The 20,563-nt window shown below is 38.6% G+C and overlaps 3 protein-coding genes across 3 annotated transcripts in view; 1 reads left to right on the forward strand and 2 right to left on the reverse strand.

The window, feature by feature from the left end:
- Positions 1-197: 197 nt before the first annotated feature.
- LOC121514829 lies at positions 198-10,272 on the reverse strand. The gene is made up of 3 exons (XM_041795199.1): positions 9,939-10,272; positions 6,887-7,303; positions 198-514 (listed from the first exon to the last, which is right to left on the reverse strand). The coding sequence occupies exons 1-3, from the start codon at positions 10,243-10,245 to the stop codon at positions 198-200; spliced, it is 1,041 nt and encodes a 346-aa protein (XP_041651133.1). The 5' UTR covers positions 10,246-10,272.
- LOC121515783 (histone H2B type 1-O-like) lies at positions 8,839-9,227 on the forward strand. Its single transcript, XM_041796761.1, has one exon. It carries the CDS (start codon positions 8,839-8,841, stop codon positions 9,205-9,207), a length of 369 nt encoding a protein of 122 aa, XP_041652695.1. The 3' UTR covers positions 9,208-9,227.
- A 1,075-nt stretch (positions 10,273-11,347) lies between the features above and the next one.
- Positions 11,348-20,563, reverse strand: part of tgm2l (transglutaminase 2, like) — a 28,634-nt gene continuing 19,418 nt past the window's right edge. The window contains exons 12-15 of the mRNA XM_041795875.1: positions 19,178-19,307; positions 18,870-19,030; positions 17,911-18,047; positions 11,348-14,855 (exon numbers count right to left, since the gene is read on the reverse strand). Coding sequence (XP_041651809.1) covers positions 14,678-14,855; positions 17,911-18,047; positions 18,870-19,030; positions 19,178-19,307 — 606 coding nt within the window. The 3' untranslated portion in view covers positions 11,348-14,677. The remainder of the gene's footprint in view (positions 14,856-17,910; positions 18,048-18,869; positions 19,031-19,177; positions 19,308-20,563) is intronic.

A 20,563-nucleotide genomic window follows, 5' to 3' on the forward strand; every position in this document is an offset into this window, starting at 1 on the left:
TCCATAGTTGTAGGTTTCTATAAAATATTCACACAAATATCACTTAAAACTGGACACATACTCACTGAAATAAACTTAGACTATCTTGATATCGAACGGTCACAGTTTAGTGGGATGTTAACTCTTTGTGTTAGGTGGGTGGCTCTTAAAAGAGCCGTTGGGTTGTTTTGAGGTTGTTTTGTCGTTAAGATGTGAGTTTAACCTCCGAAGCCGTACAGAGTGCGTCCCTGTCTCTTGAGAGCGTAGACCACATCCATGGCGGTGACAGTCTTCCTCTTGGCGTGCTCGGTGTAGGTGACGGCATCACGGATGACGTTCTCCAGGAAGACCTTCAACACTCCGCGGGTCTCCTCATAGATGAGACCAGAAATACGCTTGACTCCACCACGGCGAGCCAGACGGCGAATAGCGGGCTTGGTGATTCCCTGGATGTTATCACGGAGGACTTTACGGTGACGCTTGGCGCCTCCTTTACCGAGTCCTTTTCCTCCCTTGCCTCTTCCAGACATATTTACTACTCAGTTATGTTGAACGATAAGACTTTTCGTCTGAGCTCACGCCTTCTTAAAGGCTGACTACGGACGTGTTGGAAGATCTAGACTGGCATATTCTTCTTCTTTGGATTGTACCTTTATTCAAACCCTCTTGGTGCTCTAGCGCCATCTACTGTAGTCCTTTCTGCTCTGATCCTGCATGAGGAGCGCCGTCAGCAGCATGGATATAGGCTGCCATTCATCAAAGAGCTTTGTCGCCCTCTGCTGGTGATTTAGCTGCTCAGGACTGAATCAGACAGAGAAACATGTTAACAGCCAGCTTACAGTATAACCAGGACTCTCCTCCTTTCTTCCCTAGGAGGGAAGACAGAAATACCTTTGTAACTTTTTGAATATAATTTCATTTTAAACGGAAATTGTTGTGGTCCTGTGGGTTTTTATTTCAGAATCATATCATGTCTTTCTTTTGAGTCTACGGGATGACTGGTTGCTGCCACTGTTGGATTATTGTGATGTTTTTTACATGCACGCTTCGTCTCAGAGCTGACATGCTCCAGGCACCATGTCATGAAGCTTTGAGGTTCATCACTAATGTTAAATCCCCGTTGTTTTTATGAACATGTGGGGCAATCTTTGTCATCACATGGACTTAAAAACTGGTATATTCTTATCTACAAAGCTATTCTTGTTCTTCTACTTTCCTACCTTCTGACCTACATCATTCCGAAGAACTGTGGAACTTACACCTATCTCCTATACCTAACCTATCTCTGATCTCAGGATCTTTTCTTACTGTCTGTCCACAGGGTCACAACTGAACTGGGACAAAGGACTATAAATTTGCTGCTCCCTTTTCCTTGGAATGATTTACAGAAAGACCTAAAACTTGGTGAGCTGGTCTCATTGGAAACTTTTAAGAGGAGATTGGTTGACTTGGATTTGCTCAGATCTGCAAATGTTTTGAATGATGCATTAGACTGTAGCTGATTTCAACAAATACTTGCTGTTTCTCTTTCAATGAACTGGTGTTTGACATTTCATTTGTATGAATACTCGTTGTTTGTCTGTAACTCTGGCTGTGCTGCCGCCTGTCTTGACCAGGATATCTTGAAAAGGATATTTTTAATCTCAATGAGGGTTTGTAAACTCCTGTAAAGCATACATCCCCTGATTTGGATATCATTTATTTTTGATAACCTGCTCTTATAAGCTCTGTTTCCAAGACAATTTAAATTTTAAAAAGCCAATAAATCTACTCCCCGGTTACAACATTTTGATGATACAAACACTATTCATGCTTCCTATAAACAGTCAGAATGTCTAACGTTTATTCAAAGCTATATAACCATGGGTAGGGTAAGAACTGTTGTAAAACTTTGCCATAGAAACACTTCTTTTAAAAACATACAAATGTGTATGACACAAACTTCTGACAATGCAAAAATATTAAAATTAAGGTTTTCATTTATACTGCAGTATGTGTTTATGCTTTTAGAAGTTAAAAAAAATAAAAACGTTTTTTTTTTTTTTTTTTTTTTTTTTTTTTCCAGTTTGGCTCATAGGGTGAATTTCCTTGTTGTGATCAGCAGGGTCCATTTGTTTATCATCATCCAGGCTGTCTTTTTACATTTATCAATCATAAAACTCTACAATAACACTTTTTTTCAAGATTCAGGGATTTTGATAAAAAGATAAGGGCATAGGCCCTTCAAGCCACCCTGTGGCTCCACCTCTGACCTATAGATATCCACCACACAGGACTGACACTCAAAAATGCTTAAATAGTGTCAAAACATTGGATTATTAACACATTGAGGGACTTAATTGATTGCAGACATTTTTCAGGAGCAGTTTTTTTTGATGACACTTATCCTGTTAGCTCTACTCGAAGGACTAAGTTTGAGGACTGCGTAGTAGTGAGTCAGAAAGTAAATTTTGCTCGCCCCTAAAGCTGTCTAAGTTTGTCAACAAGGAGCCATGTAATCATTAAATGCATATGGACACTTTGATGCGCCTATGGGCGTCTCCGTTACGCATAGGCAGTGACAAGGAGCCATTACATTGTTATGCGAGGGGAAAACACTTTTTTCTGTAAAAAAAAAAAATGGCCTCTTTTCATAAAGCGTTTAATTTACGAATCAGGTCAGTAACAAAAAGGGGCACAGAGAGCAAGAACTAGGGTTGGTCTATGGCGGGGGTAGGGAACTATGGCGTACCATCGCTGTCAAAAGTCCATATGCAAAACTTTGACACTTTGTATCCGTGTTTGAAAACTTTGTGCCGAACACTATATGCAACTAAAAACATTCAGTCTTACCAGGAATAAAATATATTGCCACAGTATGTTAAGCATTTTCACTCAGCAATGTTGACAGCTGAGAACTGTGTAAAAGTTCTGCTTTAGCTGTATGCTATATAAAGATGCCCATTCTTGTGTGTAGTACTACAGAACATTACTTAAGTAATACAGTATAAACAACTTATGTTTACAGTGATTTACAACATTAGTTTAGAAATATTAACGACTAAAGCCAATTTACAATGTGTTTTAGTCCCGTAAGTAAGCATATAGTGCTAAAACATTTGTTTAGGGCTTTAATCTTATGATTCAATAGTGCTCGCCGTTAAGCGGCAGGGGGTGGGTGACACTATGAACCTCCCGCTTTCATGACAAGGGCTTGACCGCTCATTTTACATATGAGAAAACTTTATCTCGCGACCTCATGGGCTGATGCTACAACTTGTAGGCTATGTGTTTAAAAGATCTATATTATTATGGAGTGTTATCAAAATAATACTGAAAATGTTGAAAAGATATTACGTTATTTACTTTACTTTTGATGCTGAGTCGGAGCTAACAGCAGCAGCAGCTTCCCCTTTGTCAGCCATTATTGCACATGTGCGATTGGCGGAATCGGGGCCCGATTAGTCTCCCTACGACCTGCCTGTGGCCCCGGTGACGTCATTTGAACGCTTTTCGCCTCATACCCAAGGACTAGAGTTTGTATGCATAGAAATCAGATTCGTATTCATGACTGCTTGAAGTCGTAGCTTTTAGATTCATATTCACATAAAAACACTCGTAATTTGCTGACTCATATCTACAAAACCTTTTTTTGGGGGGGGACAAAGCATTTATTTACGCACAAAGTTTTCAAACACAGATACAAAGTGTCAAAGTTATGCATCTGTTATGCAGCTGTGCCAAATTTGAAACAAAGGAAAGGTTTTTTTTTTTTTTTTTACATTGGACAAATAATTTTTGTAATGCTATATAGAGATAGTTTTGCGTATTTTATCCTAAAATCACTTCTAACTTTATATTTACAAATAGGCCTATTTTATCAACTTAAATATGTGTCATATTGTGCCTCTATGGCGCAGTGCATACTGGCAATTTCCTGTCTTGGGAACAAAGGTCTGGACGCAGTTTCGTCATAAATGACTCCTGAAACAGGAGTTTTGTGTTCATCATGCAAGTTAGGTTTTGACTTTCTGAAATCTGGTTCAGCAGCAAAAGGGAAGGTCGGTATTTGAAAACAACAATTAACTTTGATAAGTTTCATCCTAAGCGTCCGTCAGACCCTAAGAGGACTAAAGTAATGTCAGCAGAGAATGTGAACACAGATAACTTTAATAACAGCGTGAAAAACTAAGTCAAGTTCACACCTTAACAGCATCAATCGGGTAAAAAAAAGAGAGAAAGGTGACCAAGGGATCAATAGGGGGCTGTTTGAGCAAAATAAACAGGTAAGCTCAGGTTTTATTGTTACTCTCTACTCTGCTGCTGTGAAGTCGATATTGTCATTTAGAAGATTTATATATTTAAAGATTATATAAATGTCTTTTCCGTTCAATGAATGCAAGATTGTGTGTGAGTGTGCATTTGCATTGTAAAAGATCAGATTGTTGATGTTTGAGCTGAAAATATCACGGTGTTAATGTGGCGCTGTCCATGGTGCTGACATGTGTCACTCAGCAAGCGGGAGAAAGGCTGCAAACAGCTGATTCTACTCTCATGGATATTTGGAGGGATTATCAAGATTGCTCCGGTTTGTCCTTCTGACTGTATAGTTTAATGAAGTCTGTGACCCAGTGATCATGGATGCTGTTGTTTATTGATCATGCTAAAAAGTGTATTTCCTACTGCACACCTGTATGTGACGTAGACAGACAGACAGCAGCATAGAGAGAGGAGATGCAGTGGAGAAGGTTTCATCCATAGGTGAACAGTAGGCTACTACAGTATCCTGCTTAACTCTGTCTGACAGCTGAAGGAGTGTGTTTTGATGAATAAAGAAGTTACGATAATGATTATATCAGTATCATTAAGGATAGAAATAATCACTTGCTGATAATAGCACTTAAAGATAAAAATATGTACACAGTTGTTTCTATTGTAGTTCTAAATCCATAAATTCATTGAAATGAAAATTATGATTAAAATGCAAAGTAAGAATAAAATTAATGAGTGGAAAGTTATCAGTGAGATCAAAAATATGAATAGATGGCCACATACCTTTGCTCAACCAGCTATATGTCAACAGACAAAGACTTAGGCTAACTGACTGCATCACTCTCATTGGAAGGTTCAAATGTGTTTTGCAGCGCTTCAAAGATTTTCTGGAAGGGGTTCTGGCAAAAATGTCTCTTTCAACCACAAAGGTTCCTGACCTCTGGTCTATGGGAGCTGATGGCAGTGCGCTGCAGTTTTTAACGCTTGTAATTAATGATCATGAAAAACAATTACCTACATCTGACTTAAAAACTGTAAAGTGTAAAAAGTCTGTAAACATGACTGACATTGCTATTATTAATGTAACTAAGGGCATAGCGAAGGATTTATGCCCCCCAGAAAGAACATCACACAGGGCCCCCTTTAACTGGCCTGCAACAAATGTTGCATAATTTTTACAAATATTTATGCATTTTAATGTATTTTTGAACCATCATATTGCCATTTAAGAGCAATATTTTTACTATGGTTAAACTGAATTTACTTCTATTATTTCACAGCACTGGAATGCACCATTTGGACATTTTTAAGGGAGGAGCAGAGACCCCCAGTGTTTTATTTTATTTTAGACAAATTTCACTCTGTGGACAGATTAATTCAGTCACTTTTGATTCAATAATGACACTTATTACTAAGAAAAAATAAAAATAAAAACCCTCTTTTCATTGCAGGCTTCTCAAGGACCCCTCCCTACTGTAGGCCCAGGTAATCAGTACCCTTGTTCCCCCCTGTGCTACGCCCCTGACCAGGGGTTAAATCAGTCCAGGCTGTTATAGCACATGTTTTATCCATGTTTGGAACATTACAGCTGATGAGGATGTGTTTCCTTTCGCGCTTCATTCAGGAGACAACTTTGATTTTAACAGTGAAAAACGTTATTTGTTCAGTGTGGTGCCAGGCATTGACTGAACAGTAACCTTACACACTTTTAGAAACCAAATTTAAGACTTTGTAAGACCTTTTTAAGACCTGAGCTGAGAACAATTATCACCACTTTTTGTGCAGTAAACAGTAAAAAATGAAAGGCATGTGAGATTTGAAGGATCTGTGGGAACACTGTAAACAAGAGAATACAAACCTACTATCATATATAATATCATTATCACATGCAGGGGGGTAGACTGCCATGGCTGGGGGATCACAATCTTGGTTTTAATGGGTTTCTATGGGGCAGTTTCTGTCCCCAACACCCTGAGTGTAAAAAGAATCTACAGAGCTTATTTGACCTGTTATCAGCTCTGGTATTGAAGTGTTAAATTGCTATATTGAAAAAAAAAAAAATACCCTGCAAAATGTGTTATGCTGTCAGAATTATCATAGTCAAAATAATTACATTAAAAGTGACCAAAAGAACTGAAAAGTGGTTTCAACACTCTCTGTGGGTGTGAAGGCTCACACATGAATCCCTCAACTTTATTCATGGTGTCCTGATAAACCTGATTCTGTTACAATAGACTTAAAATCTGATCAAGCATTTGATTGAACTGTAATATGAATACAGAGACTGTTTGTCTGACAGTGTTGGAGAAATTAGATGAAAACAGTCAGGAAGGACGAAAGTTAGAACAGAACCATGTCTGATTTAATCGCACATTATCCATCAGACTCTTTCTTTCTTCTAAAGGGGGAGAAGTCGAGGGGGGGACTATAAAATGATTACGATGGAGACTACCTCTGCTCTCTGATTGGTGCTGGGCTGTTCCTGAAGCTCACCACCACCCGGAGGAAACCCACCGCCTCGATCTCAGCTGCTGATTGGAGACTATTGAGTTCGAAAGATCCGCCAAAATTCAGGCGCCCAGCCGGACATAAAGAGGAGGTCTGAGCGGCTTCAGACACTCTTTCTCTGACTACTACGATCAGTGACCACCCAAACCATGTCTGGACGAGGCAAGACAGGCGGAAAGGCCAGAGCCAAGGCAAAGACCCGCTCCTCCCGTGCCGGGCTCCAGTTCCCTGTTGGTCGTGTCCACAGACTGCTCCGCAAAGGAAACTATGCTGAGCGCGTTGGCGCCGGAGCCCCCGTCTACCTGGCGGCTGTGCTCGAGTATCTGACCGCTGAGATCCTCGAGCTGGCCGGGAACGCCGCCCGGGACAACAAGAAGACCAGGATCATCCCCCGTCACCTGCAGCTGGCTGTCCGCAACGACGAGGAGCTCAACAAGCTGCTGGGAGGAGTCACCATCGCTCAGGGCGGCGTGCTGCCCAACATCCAGGCTGTTCTGCTGCCCAAGAAGACCGAGAAGGCCGCCAAGAAGTAGACCCCACCAGACCCAGACCACACACAACGGCTCTTTTAAGAGCCACCCACATCACAACTAAAGAGATATCTCCTAAACTACTCAGTTTAAAGTCGCACTTCTTCGGACATGTGGGCTCTGATTTAACACACCATCACGAACTCATTACACTTACTACAGCTCTTCACAAGTAAAGCCGCCCGGGGTGATCACAAAATAGACTTAGAAGTCATACAGTTTCAAGTTTATATGTCCAAATGTCTTACAATTCCTTTATCCCAGTATGAAAATCATTTGAAGACTACTACTGATGAAGACAAAATTATGTATGAGGTTGTCCACTGTTTTCCAATTCTGACTTCCTCCTCGTTGAGTTCTGCGTGTTATACTAACTATTAATTACGCATTTTGGTTAATAGTTACGGTGGCGTATTGCATTCAATTGAAAATGTCAAAATCCTCCTGTTTTTACGACCTATCTCGTAAAAACAGGAATTTATTCATTATGAATTTTCCTGTTTTTACAAGATATTATCTCCTCTGTTACCATCAACCATAAAGAGAAGAGGTCAAGCGAACAGTTAGCTGACACAATTTGGCGTGAAACATGTAACTAAAACACATTAAACTGCCTACCTTGCCTGTATTTACCCTGCACCTCTAATCACTGGCTGAGAAATGCAGCAACCAGTCATGCAGGAGAGCGTCAGGGGAATCCTGTTTTCACGAGATACTATCTTGTTTAAAAAAAAAAAAAAAAAAAAAAAAAACAGGAAAATCCAAAATAAACTAAAAAAAATCCTGTTTTTATGAGATAGTTATCTCATAAAAACGGGGATTTTTTTTTAAATTTTCAAGTGAACTCAATACACTACTGTAAAATAGTTAAGTTCTAAAGCACATAGATACACAACATTTAGAGCTGTTGTTCCTGCTCATGTGTCATTTACAAACGAGCTGCTCAAAACAGCCGACTCATTTTGGATAGAATGGGAATTTTATCCCCTTCTTTTTTCTCTTTTTGTTTCTGTCTTACACACACCAGAATGAAGGGATTATCTTTATATCACACAGCTTGAATAAATGCACCACAACTGCTCACTGGAAGGCAACAACATCTGTTTTACACACAACCTCGTGTAAAAGAGTTTTATCATCTGCATTTCGTGTTTGAGTTAATTCTAAGCCTACTGAGGGATTTCAGCAAATTATGTGCAAATATTAATCACTGGTCTAGACATTGCTACATTTAGCTGATTTAATAAGGGCAAAATTGGACCAAAAAAGAGTCCTTAGAAGTGAAAAGAGTCGTCTCTGATAAACTAACTAAGCCAAATGAGCCGGATCACTCCAAAGACCCGAAATTCCCAACACCACCTTTTGTGCTGCTGCTATCTTTTCATGGGCTCAGAGTTCCTGCAGACCCCCCTGAATAGGACTCAGCCTCCATCCCCCTCAGCTACTCAGCCTCAGGCGATCCAATCTCAGCCAATCCTATCTGAGAAACAGCGCGTTCTGATTTCCACCAAGACTGAACAAAAACAGGAGCCCGGCCGTCCTTCAGACATCCGTTTACTCGACCACCACCATGCCTGATACCGTGAAAGCGCCCAAGAAGGGCTCTAAGAAAGCCGTCTCTAAGGCCACCAAGAGCGGCAAGAAGAGGAAGAGGAGCAGGAAGGAGAGCTATGCCATCTACGTCTACAAGGTCCTGAAGCAGGTCCATCCTGATACTGGGATTTCCTCTAAAGCCATGGGCATTATGAACTCGTTTGTGAGTGATATCTTTGAGCGCATCGCCGGGGAGGCCTCTCGTCTGGCTCACTACAACAAGCGCTCCACCATCACCTCCAGGGAGATCCAGACCGCCGTCCGCCTGCTGCTGCCTGGAGAGCTGGCCAAGCACGCCGTGTCTGAGGGCACCAAGGCCGTCACCAAGTACACCAGCTCCAAGTAAACTTTCTATTAGTCAGCCAACTATACCCAAAGGTCCTTTTAAGGACCACCCACTATTTACAGGAGCTGAATTTTTCGAAACCATTCTCCTGTATGATATTTAATCACAAACGTGAATAAGTGTTCGAAGTATTGTCATATAGTATCTGGTTGTAATGTTCTAATAGGCCTGTGACTACATCTATCATGCTGCTCAAAATGAGACTGGTGTATCATGTTACATGCAAGCGATTATTTGATCTGTTCTCCAGTGGTTAAAGTTGTCAGTGATCTGATGCAAGGCAATATAATGAATATACATCAGGAGGGAAGTCATCCAACATCGGAGCTGACAAACTAAACTTCCCTCACAGATTTAAAGATTCAGCGCCGAAGAAGGATTTCAGCACCCGGAGTAATGGACAGCGCCTCTGCGCCTGAGAGATTGCGCTGTCAGATCATTATGATGATTTTCTCCTTTAGACTGTCTTAAAACTAGAGTTTTCAGACATCGAATCTTCCCCAGACACTTTACAGAAAAGGTTTCAACAGTATCAGCTTTAAAAGTATGAAGCAAAATGTACAACGACGTATGTTCACCCCACTGCTCTAAATAAACAGTATTCTAGCCTCCAGCTCACACACAAAACTTAAATATCAGAAACAGAAGAAATAGGAATGTGCCCTCAAGTTGAAGTGGGTGGCTCTTAAAAGAGCCGTTGGGTTGTTTTGTTGTCAAGATGTGAGTTTAACCTCCGAAGCCGTACAGAGTGCGTCCCTGTCTCTTGAGAGCGTAGACCACATCCATGGCGGTGACAGTCTTCCTCTTGGCGTGCTCGGTGTAGGTGACGGCATCACGGATGACGTTCTCCAGAAAGACCTTCAACACTCCGCGGGTCTCCTCATAGATGAGACCAGAAATACGCTTGACTCCACCACGGCGAGCCAGACGGCGAATAGCGGGCTTGGTGATTCCCTGGATGTTATCACGGAGGACTTTACGGTGACGCTTGGCGCCTCCTTTACCGAGTCCTTTTCCTCCCTTTCCTCTTCCAGACATTTTCGATATTCACTGAAGTAAACGAAGTAACTCAGCCGTCTTGGATCACGTCATTATAGAGAGTCTTTGAGGACGTGTTGGAGCCTGAGGACTGGCAAATTCTTCTTCTCTGGATCGTAACTGTATTCAAGCCTTCTTGGTGCTCTAGCTCCATCTACTGTGGTCCTCTCTGCTCTGATCCTGCATGAGGACCGCTGTGAGCAGCATGGACACTGAGGAAGACTGACCAGTGCTGCCATTAACAGAGCGTTGGCTCCCTCTGCTGGTGGTTAAGCTGCTCTGAGTTGAAATCAGACACAGTCACATGTTGACCCGTGACAGCGATAAAGCTCATGAACAAGATAAACTACGTTTTCCTCTATAGTAGTGATGGGAATTTAGGCTCTTTTCATCGATCCGGATCATTCGGTTCGGCTCAGCAAGAAGAGCCGGCTTCCAAACGGCTCTTCGTTCGGGTACCAGTTATGTTCGTTTGACCTGCCAGATTTAGCAATGTTATGACATATGATTGATTTTTGTGTTGGTGTTTTAGTCTAACCATGCTCAATTTTTTGAATTGTTGTAACATGCTATTATTTTCTGAAATATACTGCCTCCTCCCAAAAACACCTTGCAGGTCATATGAAATATGCTCACTGGCTGGGCTGTATGACACACCTGATACACAACACTAATGTTATACCATCAAGCTTGTGTCCCTAATGTAAGATGTTGAAGTGTATGTAGAAAAGATCAGTCCTGCTAATCAATCACATAACACACAAACAACATACATAAAAATAATAAAAGTGAATGTTATAATGATATAAAATAGCTCTCAAATGGGATCCAGCTCTTCTCGTTCACATAAAAGAGCCGGCTCTTTGAACCGGGTCATTCATGAATGACCCATCACTACTCTCTAGGAGGTATGACATAAACTCCTTTATCAAAATTTGACAGGTTATGGAATAAACAACCTTTTTCTTCAAAAACTCTTTCTATTAATCACTTCTTCTTTTGCTCACAATACAAAAGCAGATAATAACGTTGTAACAACCCCTCCCAAAATAAAAGTGCAACATTACTAGTAAAGAAAAAAAAAAGACCAAATTAATTGATGTGAAAATTATATTTTATTGGTAGCAAACTCTGGATGTTTCACAAGCTTATTTTAATTGTGCAAATGCATAAATAGTAATATCAAATATGTAAAGTGGTCTCTATCATATTGTGACCAAAATGCAATTGGAAAAAGTGCAAGAACATATTGAATGACAAAAACACAAGACATTATTAATTTCAAAAGTGCATAGCACATTTCCACACAGAATCTGGTAAGAAATTAGTTTTAGATTGAAGATGATGAAGGATTGGGACTGCAGTCATTGTTCAAAAATGCAGGAAGTTAAATGGTACAGTGGAACTAACATGAAGAAAAAGCACAAAGAAATTCACACATTCAAACTGATTTAAAAAAAAACATCGTACAGATTTCCAATACAAAGCAGTTTTGACGACTCTGACAGCAGTTTTTACAGGACTGAAAAAAATGTTCTGTCTCTTTATGACCTTTGAAGGCAAACAAGGTCATCAGTGGCAAAGACTGTTAAGGATGCATGATATTGAATTCTTTGCTGATTGCTGATGCCTATATTTACAAAATCATTTTAGCTGATGTCGATACCAGTATCTAAATGTAGTTCCAACCTAAAATTTGAGTCCATAAAACAGACGGGTTAAAGTTTAAGGATGAACAAATTTAAAAAAAAACATCACTCCTTAAAATGCACTTTAAGTGTAAAGAATGATGATGAATAAAGAAAAAGACTTCGGCTGATGTAGGTCTGTTGATCCAGCCTAAAACTTCACTAACTTATTTTTCTTATGGCCAAAATTTGCAGCTAATTTAGGCAGATGTTCATAGCAAAAATATTGGTTGTACATATTAGCAGAAATGTTCAAATCTCCCACTACTGATATCATACCCATAATATCATGCATCCTTATCTGTTGTAATTTTTAAAATTCCAATAACTTCTCCAATGGGATGGTTGTCACACAACGATCAATATCAAGCTGAAGAATCAGCCTTTGGTTACATTTTACACAGCAGAGACTCACAGTGTGTCATGTCAGTATTTTTAGTAACGCATTACAAAGTAATCTGTTTCAGTACTCAGACGTCTGTTTGGTTTTAATGAGTAATGTAAAATGTTAGTTTTGCAATTCACATTATTATTTTTTTAAGTCACATTTTCATTAAAATGATTAATTTCTAGGGAATAAAAAAGCTGACTTATTTTACTTTTGCAGCCACAGAAAAGCAGCAGCACTGTTTCTGTTTCTCTCCTACCTGCTTGCATGTTAGCACATAGCATGCAGGTAAACACAGCTGTGTCAGTGTGAAGTTGCTGCAATCTTATGATAGAGAGAAGGGCAGTACACTGTGGAATTACCCTATTTATGCAGAATTTTTAAACTGAAAGTACAAGAAGACATCATGGTGAAACAGATGTTAACAAAACTCACATTGTATGGTTTTCATTGAAACAATGAGGCAAAAGTATTACGTTTGCTATGCCTCTGCTGAGTTTAGTTTTAGATTGTAGATGTATTAAAGAGCTGTAAAGGCTTTAATGTCTGTTGGTGGTATTATCAGGGTGAAGTGTTACAGATTATGGACCACAGACTGCAGGATGACGACACTGACCACATACTGAAAAGTAGACTCACTGTAATTGAGGCTATGTGCTGTATTACAACCAACAAGTGAAATGAGTGATAAAGAATTTTTGAATTTTTGGTGAGATAAAAATACTCTAACATTTTAACTAGTGCTGTCTGTCAATAAAAAAACGAATCCAATTATCATAGGATTTGTAATTACTTGATTATAATTAATCGAATATGTTGATAATTTGAGAAATATTGCATTACTGGTCGATTTAATAATAAAAGTCACAAAACAATCAAGAAAAAATATGCTTGAAGGGCATAAAAACTTGTTATTATCTTCTGAAACTGAAGAAGGGGAGATTGAAGGCAGATTGTCCCTTTACTAGTCAGTCGAGGATGGTGTTATTTGTAGAATATGGATTTAAGCCATAAAATTTAGAAAATTAAGAGCACGGATGTTATGAAGCTACTTCAACCTGTTGTGTGATGGCATCATGGTGTGATTAATCAGCATATATTTTTAATCGCATTTTCACCCCGAGATAATAAAAATTCATCAACCATTTTGACAACATTAATTCTAACACGTTACTTTTCTCAGTATGTCCCATATTAAAGTTACAAATACTTTTAAAAGTTAATATTCCTAACAATGGTCATGAGTTTGACATTCAGACACATAATAGGCAGTTTACTCATTGGGTGAAGGTAGGCAGATGACTGTAGCCTCATTCTCAAATGGCCTTTAAAATAATCCTTTTAGACTGTATTAAATATCAGGTGCAAATCTGAAATCGGATTCAGTGATCGACAGGTAAACTTTGAATGTAAGTAAAAAGGCCAAGAGTGAATAAAAAAACATCAAAATAGATTTTGATCATCAATAAAGGTCCCTGAGGAGGACCCCGGCCCTAAACGCAAGATCAAAACCCCCTCAGAAAGCTCTAGAATATCTTCATATCTGGTCAATTATAGTTAAGTAGATCCTGAAAGACATGCCAAAGCAATTAGTTGATGGATTACTTTGTGGTAAAATGGCACGTGAAATAAATATGCCTGATTTGTGGCAGAAAAACAGATTGTCCCAATAGTCAGCTATATCTATTTAAATTATTGAGTTAAAGTAATGATGCTCCTTTAAGAAGTACTGCTTGTTATTTGGGAATTCATATTTAAGAATTGGGTGTTTCCTTTACCTGAAAGCATTTTGTTGATTCCAACATCATTGCTTTAAGCTTAATATGGACTGAGCCTCATGAATGGTTTTGCCTGCCTACCAAAGCATGGCACAGCTGTTAAATTATTACAGTGTGATTACTTGTCAGAAAACATGACAGATAAGCTCTAAGACAGATTAGAATACTCTTATGTCCACATGGGGCCAAAAATCGACATGAACTAAAGTTCATAAAGGATCTTTAAGATTATTACCAGATTTTTTTGTGATTATAAATAGAACCTTTCAATTAGGAACATAGCTTGTGTGCATTAAAAGTACAGTTTAAATACCAGGCAGCTGCTTAATATTGTTATATATATATATACATATATATATATATGTATATATATATATATATATATATATATATATATATATATATATATATATTTTTTTTTTTTTTTTTTTTTTTTTTTTTTTGCGTTGATTAGCTTTCTCTCATATCTAAAGCGTTTTTGTTTAATCAAACTTGGCATATTTCAACCATCAGCTCCTCCTCTCACATTCAGGGAATGCCACAGAATCTCACCAATAACATGTGTCCCTGTAAAATGTTCAGAGGTGAAGTCTGGAAAACACAGGATTGTATTTCTTGCGGACAACCACAGTGGCGACACCCTTCACGTCCTTCAGCCGGTCAGAGTCAAAGTCCACCAGAAGCTTCCGCACTCCGGTCCGGACGGGTGAGAAGGAGAGCTTCACCGGCACCTTTTGACCCGGAGAGATATCTCCACTAAAACAGGATTAAAAAAAAAAGACAGATAATGTTTTTTTTTTTTGTTGTTTGTTTGTTTGTTTTTTTTAGAGGTTAAAACTAGTGATAAATACAAGTTTTGTTAATAAAGTAATGTCAACCTGAAGTGAGTTTGCATCCCAATTTATTTGTTCTTTAAATGATTTATTTGTTGCTTTACAGGAACAAATAAAGAATACCTAATTAACTTGAAAACATGAACATAAAACAAGATAACAACATAGCCTTGCATGTATTCCACCTAGATCTAAGAGACAAAGAAATAAATATGAAGAAAAAGGGATGATTGAATAAGATGGATACAAAAATAATATAGCCCCACCAACTAGTGGCCCCACTATTGACATGTAGATGATAAGCTGAACATTAGAATGGGTAAGAACAGGTGTACCTAATAAAGTGATCAGTAAGTGTATTTCAACTGGCTCAATTACAGTGCAAAAATAAAACTCAGAAGACAAAAACTTAAAAATCCCAGTAGCAGTTACTATATAGAAAAAAAAATAAATGAATGAAATGTCCTCCACTCCAAATAAAGCCGTAAAAAGCCCAAAAATACATCTTTAAAAAATGCAAAAATGTTGCAAAAAATCATTGAAAAACTAACACATTTGGAGAAAAAAACAGTCTTTGTTCCAGACCAGGGCCAGTTTTTATACTGATCTTATTTTATTAGCATGTACTCAGTGAGATAAACACATTAATTCTAGCGGTGAGAATCACAGGGTACCTCACGATACAATACATGATACATGGTCCGGGATACCAGTATTATCACAATGTAGCGATACTGCAATAATATGTCTAATAAGAGAATACAAAATAGTTGTAAAACGGTAAAGTGTAGGATTTCTCAATTTATTCACTGAAATTAAGTGTCAGTTTCACAGAATTTGACAGACTGAGCTTAAACACTAAACATAAAGTGCATAAAGCCTACGCAGTGTGTGTACATATACAGTGCTAAACAAATTTATTAGACCTCCTAACCCTAACCAAAGTAAGATTTATGCCACAGCTGCCCTAAATTAACAGCATTGGTAATTACCAAAATCATTTTTGATGTTTCTGCAATGGTTAATACACCAATATGTAAAAGCTTGTCAACCCAAATGATATTTTTAATGCTAAAATATAATTATTATTGTTATCCATGAATTTTCACATTTACTGATTTACAAAAAAACTGAAAAAAATAGTAAAGCACATGAATATTTCTTGATTAATATGTCAAATTATAGTTATTTACTTGCATTCCTGTACCGAAAAATGAGTTTTAGCGGTTGAATGTTATGCTTGATTCATTTCTGACTTCTCAGAGAAACCCAGTGAGCCAGCTCAAATTTTGGTGAATTCAGTTTGAAATTCCTCATTCCTGTTCAAAATGGTAAAACGTGGAGAGCTCACTGAAAATGAAAGAGTCTGCATTAAAGCAATTCATGATGCTGGATGGTCTCTGAGACAAATACGACAGGTGGTCTAAGAAATTTGTTAAGCACTGTATATGTATATATATATATATATATATATATATATATATATATATATATATATATATATGTATATATATACAACTACTATGTAATTGTAAGTTAAAATGCAGTATAACAAAACAGAATTCACAAAATAAAAAAATAAGTATTTAAACTATCTTTGTGCAATCTGAAGATGAGGATTTTCCCCATTTGCTGCACTGAAATAAAATGCTGTCAGGATCTTTTTTTTTTTTTCAAAGAAAAGGGGAATAAATCAATATGTACTCCAATCTTTCATATTTATTATTTCATGATATATCAGTTTTTATGTCATCACGTAACGGCCAGGTGTTTGTGGAGGGAGACTATGGAAGAAAACCTGATCTTCATGTCCAGCTTTAAAGGTATACTTCAACATTTTGGCAAATTTGCTCATTGCCATAATCCCTATAGTCTTACTAATAGGTTTGTTACCTTTAGTTTTCGGTGCAAGCTATTTTTAGATTGGCAGTGCTGAGTTAGGAGCTGCACTGCCAACTCAATGGAGTCTTATTGTGTCCCGGCTTTCCCTCATCAAACTCATCAAATACACAATCCAACAACTCCAAAACGCTCTCATGGACAAGTTGTGACCTGCACATTCACCACGCTATGACAAAATAACGTATAATTATGTAACATTACAACACATGAATCAAATACTCACAACTATTTCTTAAGAAAATCACTGGGCGGAGTGACACAGTGCAGCAGCCATGTCTGGAGTGTAGTTCCGGCTTTGCATTAACCTCTAAAACACCTCCGTCTCATAATGTTCCATGATTATTCATAACGTGGTGAATGTACAGGTCACAACTTGTCCACGGAATTGTTGGATTGTGTATTTGATGAGTTTGATGAGGGAAAGCTGGGATATCATAAGACTCCATTGCGTTGGCAGACCAGCTCCTAACTCAGCACCGCCAATCTAAAAATAGCTTGCACCGAAAACTAAAGGTAACGAACCTTTTAGTAAGGCTATAGGGATCATGGCAATGAGCGAATTTGCCAAAATGTTGAAGTATCCCTTTAAGGACTGAAGGACTGTGTTTTGGGGAGGGCATGATGTTACAGGCCAGTGTTTTTTTTATCGTATTATGGAGGCCTTCATTCTTAACGACACTACACAGGTCCTTACAAATAAACCTAATTATTGGCTGTGATTATCATTGAAAAACTAACTTATGGTTTCACAAGTAGAGACCAGCGGTAGTCATGTTGTCTGAGTATTTCACTCTGGCGTGACATATCTTGTAAACGAGTTGACTCCTGTCTAAGTTTGTACTGTCTATAATGTTTTGGAAGCCAAAATAAGTCCACTATCTGCTATGAATGCAGGAAGTCGCTCTGCTGTGTAGGCACGAGCAACTGGCTCACTCAGACCAGAAGTCTAGTGTGATCTAGATGTCTAATTAATTCTGTCTGTGATATGCATATGTAGTGTTTAAAGGAATTTATATTATTCATTTCATTTCTCTCCTCTTATACTTCATAATTGTTGTGACTGACTAATTACTTACTTAACGCGGATCTCTGTGCTTGATAGCAAGCCGGATCCCTCCACAGTGAACACGCCGCCTCTTAGAGGGACTGGGAGAGGATTGGTGAAGGATATGTGGACAGTCACTGGCTCCCAAAGATAGGCTTTACCAGGTACCTGCAGAAAGAGCATCACGGTGTCAGAAATTACAGTTTTTAATACCCAACACAGCCTCAGCAGATGGATGCTCAACACAGTTTTGGCCCTGCTTGAGGTTTCTGCCTGTTAAAGGGAAATTCTAGGTCCAGAATCCTCCAGAGGTCATCTCTACTCACTGAGTTGAACACCTTCCATAAGTCAACATCGGCTAAAAGCTACTATATTGAATGCACAAAAGTGCTCAGTGTTGGAGCACCAGATCACAGAACCTGTTCATCAGTATCAGTGCAAGGACCTTGCCCTGCACGGAGAGAAGTTTAATACCCCTGTAGTTGCTACACTCTCGTACATCACCCTTTCCCTGCCAGGTTGGAACAAAAATGCCCCTCTTCTAGTCAGTAGGGCTGATGCCTGTTCTCCATACATAGAAGATAAAAGCCCACCTTGAGCATCTCAACCTGGTTATGAATTGGCCCTACACAAATAAAGACTGAATGACCTTGATACCCAAACACAGCAGGGCTGACATAAATTCAGATTAGAAGAAATGCAAAGCTGGTACCACACATTAAACAACAAAAAAACATGCTTGTTTTACACAAATAAGGAAACAACAGCAAGGGTACAATTCTTTGTGAAAACTATGACACAACATGGAGACTTATTCTATTTTAACCTGATTTTTGCCTTCTATGGTGGAATTATAACCCCCAAAGAGGGACAAACATTAGTTTTTCTAGCATCAAAATGTCTTCTTCGACACCTGAATCAGCACTGTAAGAGTCTCTTAGCTCGCTTAGGTGATCAATTGCTTTCTGGGCATGCTCAGTGCACACCCACCTGTACTTGGAGTTCAGGCATGCTCAGAGGGATGTTTGCTACAGCCATGATGGGGTCGTTCTCCCCCACAGCTTCTAAGAGCGCCTTAACCCTGATCAGATGATGCTCAGAGACACACCTGCCGTAGTCATCATAGCGCAGACGCAGCACTTCTCTGTGGACTGAACACATAATCACAGTTAAACAGGAAAATAATGCTCAATATACACAAGCGCCTCTGATCAATAACACAAAGAAAATGGGCAGCTAATGCACGTGAATTGTTATCTTAGTTATTTTGTCTTTGTAGGTTCATCGAAGCGACTAACCTTTGTGAGGAGCCACTTTCACACTGGTGACCTGTTTCTGGCACTCCCCTCGGTGGAGAGAATTGTAGGTTACAGCCATGGCTAGCATGGTAAGCTGAGCATCAGCTTCCCTGCTTCCTCCATTGATCACCTGCAGATAGAATGGATCAATATATGCATCAATGGACAAATTAATATAAACATGATGTTTTTCAGCTTAATTTACAAAAAGAACATAACCCTCACTCATAATAGAAGCCCAGATTCCCTGTTTCTAAATTATTGTAAGGAGAGACTGATGGTAGAAATGCTTTTCCTTTGTCTTAGTTAATAAAAGGAAAATCAGACCAGACCAACCCACAAGAAACATACTGTATGTCTTTCTAAATGCCTGAAAATTTTAAAGAATTATGAAATGGGCATATTGATATTCAAAAAAATGTGTAAAATTTGAGCAGTCAGATACTGTAGCTCACCCACACCCTGGAACATGTCAAGTACAAAAGAAAAACACATTAAATTTCCCTGATTAACGGCACAGTTGGCTTGGTTTTCACAACCTGTGAATCATATGGGATGGCAAGTGAGGGTGGAAGTGAAAGATGAGATTCTCCCATTCACAGAAATGTTTGAACTTTATTTCTACTAGGTCTGAACGGTTTCCAAAAAGAATCGAAAAAAGCAAATTTCGTCGCAATAATGCAATTACAGTTTCAAATGCAATGTATTTATTTAACTAATTCAAGCAATAAATCATTTGATATTATAACCTGCATTCAGTCAGGAAAACTCCCATCACACATTTACCATATTATTGCAAAATGGATAAACAGTTTTCCATGGTGGAGAAGGCTCTGCTCAGAAGATGCTCCCTGGCTTAGTAAAGCAGCATGCTTTGACTTTCCAGGTAGCGCATAGCTAGAAAAGCCCAAATGTAAAGATACATTAATGACAATGTATATTGAAAACAGTGACTTTTTTCATAAACCTGAAAATGAGGGTGCACCAAGCTTTAAGCTATGAAAGAGGTGGCTGGGGTGGAGGAGGTTAAGCTTTGCCAGCAGCAGTATGGTGCATCAGCATTAATACAAACATGGATTGGTGATAACTATGTCATATTTAGGAGCACTGCTGAGTTGAGAAAGACCTGTGAATGTCTGTGGAAGGAATCAGCTGATTGTGGTTGGAGGGTATGACTTCTTGGAACTAACACTAAGTTTAATCAATATTAGATAGAATGAACCAGAGCAGAACAGTAAAAAAAAAAAAAAAAAAAAAAAAAAAAAGTGTGATTATCAATTAATTATTTTTGCTCTGACTGCAAAGTTGTTATAAATTGCTTCATACAAAGGGATTATCATTTTTATGTCACTTGTTCTGATTAAGAAAAATGTACATAAAACACGA

Source organism: Cheilinus undulatus, linkage group 9, assembly GCF_018320785.1.
Source record: "Cheilinus undulatus linkage group 9, ASM1832078v1, whole genome shotgun sequence".
NCBI classification, from domain to species: domain Eukaryota; kingdom Metazoa; phylum Chordata; class Actinopteri; order Labriformes; family Labridae; genus Cheilinus; species Cheilinus undulatus.